This window comes from Dendropsophus ebraccatus, chromosome 3, assembly GCF_027789765.1.
Source record: "Dendropsophus ebraccatus isolate aDenEbr1 chromosome 3, aDenEbr1.pat, whole genome shotgun sequence".
Classification (NCBI taxonomy): domain Eukaryota; kingdom Metazoa; phylum Chordata; class Amphibia; order Anura; family Hylidae; genus Dendropsophus; species Dendropsophus ebraccatus.
Genome location: NC_091456.1, coordinates 9,624,458 through 9,636,763, shown reverse-complemented (window position 1 = coordinate 9,636,763; position 12,306 = coordinate 9,624,458). Strand labels below are relative to the sequence as shown.

The 12,306-nt window shown below is 40.6% G+C and overlaps 1 protein-coding gene across 19 annotated transcripts in view; it reads right to left on the bottom strand.

Moving 5' to 3' along the window:
• The window catches only part of PITPNM2 (phosphatidylinositol transfer protein membrane associated 2), a 202,194-nt gene that overhangs the window by 14,720 nt on the left and 175,168 nt on the right, over positions 1-12,306 (bottom strand). For 9 of the 19 annotated variants that reach the window (XM_069960862.1, XM_069960844.1, XM_069960843.1 and 6 more), the window contains 4 exons: positions 11,157-11,306; positions 5,981-6,145; positions 4,444-4,512; positions 2,353-2,556 (listed from right to left, as the gene is read on the bottom strand). In XM_069960862.1, coding sequence (XP_069816963.1) covers positions 2,353-2,556; positions 4,444-4,512; positions 5,981-6,145; positions 11,157-11,306 — 588 coding nt within the window. The remainder of the gene's footprint in view (positions 1-2,352; positions 2,557-4,443; positions 4,513-5,980; positions 6,146-11,156; positions 11,307-12,306) is intronic. The other 10 variants (XM_069960849.1, XM_069960852.1, XM_069960851.1 and 7 more) reach the window with 6 other exon arrangements.

The window sequence follows — 12,306 nt, the reverse complement described above, 5'->3', positions numbered from 1 at the left end:
CAGTCTAGAACTGCATAACTGAGTACTGTACCAGTATAGTATCGTACTGTATTCTTCGGCCGCTGCATGTATTCGAGTTACGTCGATACCGTGTTAGTCGGAATAAGGCGTTGAATAAAGCGTTGTAACCACGAAACGATGTAACTCGAGACCGTTGTAACCCGAGGACCACCTGTATATACAGCCTGAGCCCCCTACAGCTGTGCAGTATATATACAGCCTGAGCCCCCCTACATCTGTGAAGTATATATACAGCCTGAGCCCCCCTACAGCTGTGCAGTATATATACTCTTGATTCCCCTATAGCTGTGTGTGATATATATATATACCCTGAGACCTTAGCTGTATGTGATATATATATACACCCTGAGACCTCTGCTTTAGTGTCTCCAGTAGAAAGAAGGTAAATCTGAAACAAACATGGACACTGTTACAAACACAAGTGACTGGTGACCAAAGAAATGTTTCCAGCCCTGAAGCAAATCTTCAGCTGATATTGAATGGGTCCTGTAAACCCTCTAAACCCTGCATATTCCTGGGCACGATATTATAAGCAGACCTGCATTCTACATGAACAGGAACAGGCCATCAAAACTAATTCAAATCTCATTTTAATGATAATTTTTTTTTATTTTTAAAAAAGCTTTGATAATAAGAACGTCATAGCGAGGTTCTAAGATGTATACAGAGAGTACGCTAAACTCCTAAAATCCTGACTCCAGTACTCAGCGTCCCAGTGTATACCAAACTACAGGGCGATCCAAGGGCTTCTATTACTGGCAGAAGACCAAGCAGGAGACTAAATACCAACCAGAATTCTGGACTGGATAACATAGTGTACCTGTTACAATTTTTTTTTTAAGAAAGCAGCAGGGATTGTGATTAGAGATGAGAGAACCTGAAGCATGCTGGAGTCCATCCAAACCCGAACTTTCAGCATTTGATTAGCGGTGGCTGCTGAAGTTGGATAAAGCCCTAAGGCTATGTGGAAATCATGGATATAGTCATTGGCTGTATCCATGTTTTCCAGACAACCTTAGAGCTTTATCCAAGTTCAGCAGCCCCCGCTAATCAAATGCCGAACAATCTGGTTCGGATGGACTCTAACCCGAACCCGGTTCGCTCATCTCTAATTGTGACCACAAGCAGGTTTGCAAAATACTCACTTTACTTTAAGTGTTTAAATCAACGTTCTTCATACGGCCAAACTGCGCTCCATGCTCCCTCCGTGTTGATATTTGGTCTTTTCTCTGTTCAGAGACCAAACACAGGAAGTCCCCGTCCTCTGCGCTCACACAGGGAACAACACCTGCTCATCATGCAGGTTGTAGCTGAGGGCAATTAACTTAGGCTAATTATATTATTAACTTTTGCTAATTCTAGTATCATCTCTGCAGCTTACCAGGAGACCATGCTCTGTGTTATGCAACAATTCAGTCACTATAATGTCACTGTGTGGTTACAGGAGGTTTTGGTGAGGAGAGCTGACCATACAGTGCGTGCACCCCAGGATTCTCTGCTACTGAATGTGGATGTGCAGCAGCTGTATACATGAGCAGTGAAGGGAGACACCTAGTAGCCATAGATATTACATTGATTTAAACATAGAAATCTTAATATATTGCAAAACTGCTGGTGATCACAACCTGTTTCTTTAAAAAAAAAAAAAAAAAAAAAAAAAATTGTGACAGTGCCTCTTTACTACCACACTATCTGTGTACCTTAAGCTTCTATGGTTTTTAAAGTTTTTCTTTTTTTGTTCTTCAGTTTTCCCAATGATCTGTCACCTATTCGGATAGTTAGAGCTGCAGCTACCAGACTGTAAATCCTTTTGACCAATTACAAAATCTCTCAATTTCTTTCTGAATAGACTATAATGTCTATAAGTTCTTTCATTTCTGCAACAGCTGGATAGCCAAGGTCCCCTATACCCCTGTTCTAGATCAATCACAGAAGTAGTTCTAGATGGAGAAATAGTTGCTGTTAGTTTCGAGCAAATACGTGGAATCTGGAAATTTTCCATTGAGCCTTTAAATTAAAAAAACTAAAAACAAAAAACACCAGTTTCCCATTCTGTGGGAAGATGAACAGAACAAAATGACAGACGTGTTTACGACCTATGATATATGCTTCAATTGAAGGCAACGTATGGTAAAAGGAAATGAACAGGACGGACAAGGAGATGGTATGAAAGGTTAATCGTGTGAGATTTCAGGTGTGAAGATTTATTGAGCGTTCTGGCAATCATGTAAGAGGAGGACTCCGATTAAATAGGCCTACAAGAGGGGTTACATCCTAGAAGCCTGGCCATTGGATGGGTTAATAGTACGACAGCCTCTCTAGCCGGAATACCTTTGGAGATGTCCGAGCCTTGGATGCCTGGGCTGGTGCCGTGCTTCCAATCCCCCACCTCTAGTATTCTTCCTATGTGACTCTGCTCAGTATGGTACTGATTAAGTTTGGTAGGGGAACTTGTTTTTGTGTTAGGTTTGTAAGGGAGGGCAAGCTGGGACAGAAGACTTAGCTTTTTGGAATGGTTAAGATGATTTTTTGTTTCTAAAGGAACAAAGCAAACACACCGATTAACACCACAAAACATGCAAAGTCACGTCACAATGGTTATGTCTTCCAGCAAAAAAGTGCTATTTAATAAGGGCTGAACGGGATCGGCTTTGGGCTCTCGTATACACAGGATGTATTAAATGTCACTATCCATTGCTGGAAGACATGGGAACCAAATAGCTTCATTTCACAGATTAATAAAAGGTGCCAAAAGTGCATGTGTTCCAAGTCCACAAGTGTTCTTAAAGAGTGCAAGATTCCCCCCCCCCCCCCCCCCGGGTGAGACCGGCAGCGCCGATATAGAGTGGGAGGCTCAGGCAGAAACAGGGGCCTTTTACAGTAATACAGTTTGGATCTTCCATACTTGGAGTCCTACTTGTATGTTATCTTTCCAACAAGGAGCCTTTCAATCCATTTTTTTTTAAAGCAGATGAAGAGGACACTGCTGGAATGATTCGGGATAAGCGGCTTTTCTCTTGTTATGAAGATTTAGTAAGCATTAAAATATGACCGCAAACATTTTAGGGCAATGGTTTCAGAGCTCAGACCAGACTGTATGGGTCACAGCTTCTCCTCATTGTGCATTGGGCTGGGTTCACACCTGCAATGGTCTCATTCATGAATGGATCCGTCCGTAATAAACAGATAAAGCACAAAACTGATTGCAAAATAAGCTATTTTTTATGGTAAATTTGCATTTTGGCTTCATAAACCTTTTATCCATTCGTTTGGATATCAATTTACAGTCCTTCCCAGATTCTCACTTCAGCGTATGCTCAGCAAAAAAAATAAATTTTTTTTAGTATGATGGATAAGGCTAGATTCACACTAGGTTTATGCAGTTTTTGTAAAAATGGATGAAAAAAAAAAGTGGTGAAAATTGGATACATTTGCGTGCTTCAGTTCTGATCCGTCTTTCCATTGACTTCCATTATAAAAAAAGTGGATCAAAACGATTCCTTTTTTAAAAAAAAAAAAAAACATACACATACCATACGCCAGAATTTTTGTGTACGTTAAAAAAAAGAAAGGGATGCGTTTTGATCTTTTTTTTATAATGGAAGCCATTGGAAGAACGGATCAAAACCAATGCATACAAATGTATTGATGTAACAGATTGCAAAAACGTGGTGTGATCCCAGTCTAACTTGCAAACAGACGTGAACTGCAATACCTTGTGTTTAGATCAGTCATTATTAACTATAATAAAAAAAAGGGATGTGCACATTTTTTTTCATTGGTCTTAATAAAAAAACAAACAAAAAAACAAAACAGAAAATTGACGTATTTATTGAAAAATGAGCGCAATAAAAACCAATGAAATTAATGGGGAGTCTGATGGATCCGCTAGGTTCCATTTCTCAAAACGGAAAAGAGAAGCAGAATTTTGAACCGAGCCGTAATGACTTCTATAATGTTCAGTATTTCACAATGTTTTAGACTCCACTGCTTTTCTATTATACGTCTCTTTAGGGCAGGGATGAGAAAACCTTTGACCATCCAGCTGTTGAAAAACTACAATTCCCATCATACCTGGACAGCCAAAGCTTTAGCTTTCATCATCCAGGCATAATGGGAATTGTAGTTTTTCCAACAGTTGGAGGGCTGAAGGTTCCCCATCCCTGTGTTAGAGTAACATACATGTAGAATAAGGTACAACCATAGTGTAAATAAACTTTAGGCTTTCATTAGGCATTCAGGATTCCTTTTTCTACCTGCGACCCACTGAGCATGGAGATATTTGGCAGTGCCGGTCTGAGTAAGCAATTGACTATAGATGTGTGTGAAGGTACCGATCACCATAAACCCTTTGCTGCTACTTTCAGTTCAGTGTATAAAACATGCATGAAAAGGTGGACTAAATATTAGAGAAGCAAATACGTGGTTTCTTCTGGCGGATTCCCCTTAGTAATGGTAGCTTCTTCCTATGATGGACATCATGCACTTTGACTGTTTGAGGGGGGTTGCATGCAAAGGAAAGAAGGGATGTGTTTAAAACAAAGCACTTTACAGCAACGCTATTACAGAGTAACTTATGTAAGGAGCGGATTCATGCAGGCTTCATTGCAGTTCAGGGACATTTCCCCACAATGTAAAAATAAGGGCAAATAACGGCCACCATTAAAGGGAACCTGTCACTAGGTTTACGCTGCGTTAAATGACGGCAGCGTAAACTAGAGACAGAAATGCTGAAGAGATCGGTGAATTACTTCTATCATTCTGTTCAGCCGTTCTCCTAATATGCAGGAGAATAGGATTCTTGTCACACCCCTCCCCCGCCTCCAGCTGCTGATTGACAGGTGACTGCCTATACACAGCAGGGATAGATAACTGCCAATAAGCAGCTGGTGGGCGGCATTTTCTGCCTCATGAACATCCAGGACTATTGGGCTCATGCACATAATGGAGAGGACTACTTATCGTCCACGTTATTCAGGATGAGATCTCTGAATCAGCTGCACAGAACAATGTAAGTGATACATCATTCTGTTCAGCTTCTCTGTCACTGGTGTATGCTACCCTGAGATAGGACGACATAAACCTAGAGGAATTATTATGATAACTTATAACGGCCATTGTTTTGCAACAACGCCCGTTATTTGCCCTTATTTTTACATTGTAGCCCCTAAGTAGCTAATGATACAAAGCAACTCTATACACTGGACCATTCATTCAAAACATGCATGAGAATATACCCCCGATGATTGCAGACGTTGTAGGAATAAGTAGGATGCAAAGCATTTGAATGCATTCATACACACAAAAACTGCAAATGTGGGGATCAGTCTACATACGCCAGCATGCTTACAACTATAGGGAAAGGAAGCTGATGAACTGAGATGGGCCACCAACCCCAAGCGCCCCTCCAACCCCCCCAAACCCCAATCACCCCTCAGCATCCCTCTCCACTGTACAGCATGGGGAAAATGCTGGAGTTTGTTATACAACATCTAGACTGTTAGAGCCATTTTAGCCAAGCAGAGAATAGCATGGGTCACCCGTAATAACAAAACATCCCCCAATGAGTCCGGCTTATCTGAAGCTCCGTCACTGGCACCTGAAAATAGCAGCTGAAAATATTCTGACACTTGAAGAATTGCATTTTATAGAACCAAGTGGGTAGATTAGTAATAAATATAGTCACCAATTGTTAAAGGGGTTGTAGGACTCCTTTAAATAAAAATAAAAAAATGCCTTTAAGGTTTCAGACAAACCCTTTATCAATTCTCGTATCACAGCACTGAACACTTTTCGGCAGTCGTGCAATAATAGATTTGTAATTGATCTCCTGGACAGGGATGGTGTTGTAGACCTATCACCATTGGTGAAACAATCAGTATTGTTAAGTTTCATACTCTACAGGGCTTTAAGTGCTACGGAATCTTAGATCAGACTTGCTAGGCGACAAGGCACTTACTGTTGGCTATGTTTGAAGCCGTGTAACTGTCGGCCATTCCAGAAACCTGACTTGCAATGCTGATTTCACTTGCTCTTCTGTACCCCCTGAAGTGGGGAGCTGTTATGGGGGAGGAAGGGGAGGCATTTTCCACGAAGACTGCACCATGAAACTGAACAACATCCGCTATGAAACCGAAAAAAACAAAACAAAAAAAAGAACAAAAACAGGAGAACAGGGAGAAAAAACAAACAAAAACAAAACAAAATGTAAAAATTAAAAATTTAGACCCAAACAGGACAAGAAAACAAGAAGGCATTAGGAAGGATGAAGATGCAACAGCTCAGATGTAAAGCATTCAGAAAACACAAAGAAAAAAAGATGTATTCATTGTCAAACCCGTACAAAGACAAGCAAATGAAATATTAACCTGGAGTCTATTTCATTCCAAAACTCAGGGGGGGGGAAGAAGGGAACATTGCAAATGCATAAAAAACATTTGCGGCCAAGGTGGGGCTACAAAAAATAAACTAAAAAAAAGAACACAAAAATTAATTGATGCAATGCAATCCCCTTTAGCGAATGATATATTTATATACATATATATGTACATGGTATTTATATGGACACACACGCACATACACACAGGGACTGGTCTATGTACACATATATACATATATAAAAATATGCATTTAGAGGGAATTATGGGATCATGTCATCGGTAGGACAGGAAAATAAAAAACAAGGGGAATTGAAGGTAGTTTACTCCAGAATAAAAAACAGGGAAAAGAAACAATATCGGTCTCATATGGTCACTTACGAACAAAGAAGTGTTGAGAAAGCACTAATGATCGCTGCTGCAAATCCACAGGCCAGAAAAAGTCATTTCTGTGCCATAATGTCCTAAAACAGTTGGGATTATCCAGGATAAAAAATAAAAAAAAAGTTACTTTCTTGCAAAAACAGCGCCACCCCTGTCCTCAGGTTGTGTGCGGTATTACAATTCAACTCTATTCACTTCAATAGAACTGAGCTGCAAAAGCTGAACACTCAGTGGTGCTGTTTCTGGAAGAAAGCCTGGATAATCCCTTGCCTATACAAGTTCTTAAAATAAAAATAAATTATTGTATTCTCCTCATGGACATTTTTCAACAAGGCAGCTTTCAGGTGAGGCCATCAGAGGTGCTCTGCTCTTTCCTTATCCCCTATACAGCATCTCACCATTGGATTGTTGAACATGACGATGGAACCTACCCTTGCACAGTAACTAATATACTGATGTACTGCTATTTGTACCAGTTTTATACTGTAACTCTCCCCAACTTACACATTAGTACAATGAAAATCATGTTGTGCAGCTTTCTGTCTATTCAATCCTCCTATTGATCACTAGATGGATATTCCCAATAACCCTGGTAAAAAGCCTGAATTCAGCGTTACATGCCACCCTTACCTTAGTGACAGTAACTGGTACAACTAAATCTCTGCAACAAGTGAACTGAAGGTTGTTACCAAATAATGCAAAATAATAACATTACAGCATAGATGCACCAATGGTAAAATCATTGGCACCCTATGAGTCTCTCATATGGGTTAAAGGGAAACTCACTGTTTGTTTCAAACTAACTGGTTTCAGAAAATTATAGAGATTTATAATTTACTTCTATTTAAAAAATCTCCAGCCTTCCAGCTGCTGTATGTCCTGCAGGAAGTGGTGTACTCTCTCCAGTCTGACACTGCTCTCTGCTGCCACCTCTGTCCATGTCAGGAACTGTCCAGAAGTAATAATTCCTCCACTCCAAACCTTGGGTAACATCGGGCGCAGGTCCAAGATAGGCAATAGATGTATAAAATATTTATTTAAAAAACACACAACGCGTTTCGAAGTCGTGACGACTTCCTTAAGTGGCAAGTGGGGACACTTGAGAAGGAAATCGCCACGACTTCGAAACGCGTTGTGTGTTTTTTAAATAAATATTTTATACATGTGTTTTTTAAATAGGCAATAGATGTATAAAATATTTATTTAAAAAACACACAACGCGTTTCGAAGTCGTGGCGATTTCCTTCTCAAGTGTCCCCACTTGCCACTTAAGAAAGTCGTCACGACTTCGAAACGCGTTGTGTGTTTTTTAAAATAAATATTTTATACATCTATTGCCTATCTTGGACCTGCGCCCGATGTTACCCAAGGTTTGGAGTGGAGGAAACATTATTTTTAGCTACCTGTCTGGTTCCTAGGAGTGGCTGCGGTGCACACACATACCATAACTAAGTGTAGTGCCTTGCATTTGAATAACCATATCAGATGAGAGTCTCCTTTTAATCTCTTGCTACTGCCCTACCTGTTTCAGACATCACACGATGGAGCGCTGTTCACATTTGTATTTCTAGGAACTGTCCAGAGCAGCAGAGGTTTTCTATGGGGATTTGCTGCTGCTCTGGACAGTTCCTGACATGGACAGAGGTGGCAGCAGAGAGCACTGTGTCAGACTGGAGAGAATACACCACTTCCTGCATGACATACAGCAGTTGATAAGTACCAGAAGATTCAAGATTTTTTAAACAGAAGTAATTTACAAATCTACATAACTTTCTGAAACCAGTTGATTTGAAAGAAAAAGTGTGTCAAGTTCATTGGAGTACCCCTTTAAATGTAGCTAACAATTCTCTCATAGCCTCTATTGCACCTTACATGGAGTTAATACAATATCATTTGCTATATAAAAGGACACAGACAAGATGAAAATACACAGAAAAGCGTGCAAAATGTGCATCTATGAGGAAGACTGAATGACACACGCAGTTTGCATCAAAAATTGCCACAAAGCAAAAAGTGAATCCAAAAGGAAAAGACGGAAACAGAAAAACTGCATGTGTGATTCCAGCCTAATAGCGGTAGCGTTCAATGAGCACAGTGGAGAAGAGACAGGATGGCGCAAATCTATGGAGTTCGTTAAACATTGCTACAGTAGACTTAAAAGCACAAGGAAAAGAGGGGAGGGGAGGGAGCCATGCTGGCCGCAGATGGATAGAAGACATATACACATGCCCGACTCACTTAACCTGAAAGCTTTTCTAACGCTCTCCTAGCTGCGTCGTTTAGGCCTCATTCACACTTGTCTCTGAATATCAGGTCATAGTCCAGTGGGCCTCATTAGATCCAGATCATGTCCTGTACAGCAGCCAGTGCGGCTTCGGATGGGGTCTGTATAACGTAACCTATTTTCTACTAGAACAATGACAGATAGCAGCTGTGCGCTATAGGAAGGCACTTTAACACAATGCAAGCAGTACAGAAAAATGGTATTATTTATTTATTCATTTAGTTATTAAGTAAAAAGAACTCTCCTAACAAGACCACATAGAACAGTGAAAACATACACTTAAAGACAGAGAAAGGACCAGGAGCTCAGTTCTGTGTCCAGATATGAAGCACCACTCACTGGGCGATTAACCTACAAACCCCTATATACCCCTAATCTGATATACAAGGAACACCAGTAATGTAGCGATTGAGACAATAGGCAATAGGGTAGTATAATTGTATATGTCCCTGTGGGTATCACTACATTGCTGGTATTCCTTAAATATCAGATCAGAGGTACATAAGGGTTTGTAGGTTATTTGCCCAGTGAGTGGGGCCGTTCCTGGACACAAGACGGAGCTCATGGTCCTTTTCCAGTTTTAGGCTGGGTTCACACTACGTATATTTCAGTCAGTATATTTCAGTCAGTATATTTCAGTCAGTATATTTCAGTCAGTATATTTCAGTCAGTATTGCAACCAAAACCAGTAGTGGATTAAAAACACAGAAAGGATCTGTTCACACAATGGTGAAATTGAGTGGATGGCCGCCATATAACAGTAAATAACGGCCATTATTTCAATTTAACAGCCGTTGTTTTAAAATAACAGCAAATATTTGCCATAAATGGCGGCCATCCACTCAATTTCAACATTGTGTGAACAGATCCTTTCTGTGTTTTTAATCCACTCCTGGTTTTGGTTGCAATATTGACTGAAATATACTGACTGAAATATACATATACTGACTGAAATATACGTAATGTGAACACAGCCTAAAAGTGTATGTTTTCACAGTGGATTCTTTATTTGTTATTTTTCTGTACTATTCACACTGTATGGAAGTGCCTATACGGCACAGCTGCTTTCTCTACCGTTTGTACTCCATATTGGTAGTATTTGCTGGTCCTTGGTTTGTTCTATTCTATACTAGAAGCGCAGAATACATTGCAACTATCAACCAACAAAACCTGTCATCAGACATCTGCTAGAACAGGTTACAGTATATAAAAGATATGTAATGTGTCAGAATACTGGAAGTGGGAACAATCTGACAAGATACACTGGCTTGGTATCCTGTACTACAGACCCCTGTAAGGACATTTCGGATTTAAAGGGGTTATCCAGAATTTAAAAAAACATGGCCACAACTCTCGTCTCCAGTTTGGGTGTGGTTTTGCAACTTCGTTTTATTGATAAGAATGGAGCTTAAAGGGGTATTCTGCTTAAATATAACTTTTGATATGTTGCTGCCCATGGGAGGATTAAAAATTCATTACATACTTATTATCTATTCAGTCTTTTTCCCCCAGCAGAGCTGCTGCTTTTCTCGGTCTCATCCTTTCCCCCCCCCCCCTTCTGAGACGGCTGATGTAAACAAGTACCTGACTGGCTTTATCTGCAACTTAGTAGCAACTTTGTAAAGCTGGAAAGGTTAATCTGAAGTCAAGTTTCTGATGGACTCCCTGTGCTTAATCCTCTCAGCATTACAAAGTTGCTACTAAGTTGCAGATACAGCCATCAGCAGTCTAAGCAGGGAAAGACAGAGGAAAAAAAGCTCACATACAGGTTTTTGTGTCTTCAGCAGAAAGCAGCAGCTTAGAACTGGGGAAAGGAAACTGAATAAGTATGGAAGGAATTGTTAGTCTCACCATGGGCCACAACATATCAAAAGCTATGTTTGAGCGGAATACCCCTTTAATTGCAAACCAAACCCGTGGCTAGTGGCTGCTAACACCAGGGGAGTCTGTGCCTGGTCATTCCTTATTAATAATATTAGTGTAAGTTCCCCTTCGTATTAGTGATCTTGTTGCAAAAAAGCTTTCAGCTTAAGTGGCGTACAATAGTGAATCATGGTGCAAAGGAGAAAACAGGAGGGGAGGATACACACACTCAGCACAAGTGGTAGATTTACTGGAAGTGTCTTGGCAGCTTAGGACAGGAACGGGGATACTGGTTTCCATCACGCCATCTTGACGCTGGAGAGCAACCGCTGGGCTGCCTTCCATAAGGAGGATGGGATTGTTCTGTACAGCCTCGACTGGATGGAGATGAGAGGGAAACAAAAACAAGACAAAAACGCTACAAACATGTAACCAGACAATGTAACAAAAAACATACACACTTGGAAAAGAGAATTATCCATCGGGATTTGTCACATTACAGCTGATAACACTTTAGGTATACAGCCTCCTCTTTACCTGCGATGAGCAGGCCACGATTCCACATGGTAAACACAGGAAGCCAGCACCATGCCCCTATGGCATTAAAGGTAAAGGTATTGTTAACCAAAACTACTTCTCTCAAACAATCTGGTGCCAGAAAAACCAGAGATTTGTAATTTACTTTCATTAAAAAAAAAAATCTTAAGTCTTCCAGTACTTATCAGCTGCTGTATGTCCTGCAGGAAGTGGTCTACTCGTTCCAGTCTGACACAGTGCTCTCTGCTGCCACCTCTGTCCATGACAGGAACTGTCCAGAGCAGGAGAGGTTTTCCATGTGGATTTGCTATTGCTCTGGACAGTTCCTGACATGGACAGAGGTGGCAGCAGAGAGCACTGTGTCAGACTGGAAAGAATACACCACTAACTGTAAGACATGCAGCAGGTGATAAGTACTGGAAGACTTGAGATTTTTTTTAGAAGTAAATTATAAATCTTTGGCACCAGTTGATTGAAAAGAAAACTTTTTTGGTGAACAAGCCCTTTAAGCAATAACGCCACAATGTTGCAGATAACCTGCGGCCATCAGTGAGCCCAGAGGGTTGTGGTTTCAGAATAATGCGGTCACCAGCCTTAACATGGAGCTCAACGTGTTTGACAATATTATTTACCGGTTTCACTCCCCCCCTTCCCCATTTTGTTCTGTTGTGCACTGTAATTCAAATACATTTCAATCTGGGAATCATGTAAAAGCAGAATGACTAGTGAATGATCTGTAGAAAAGCATAGCCTGGCAGATACTCGTACGTGTCTCTATATATAGGGCTGTGTACACTTTTTGTAACCATTGCACCATTGTGTTGAAAAGAATAATAATGG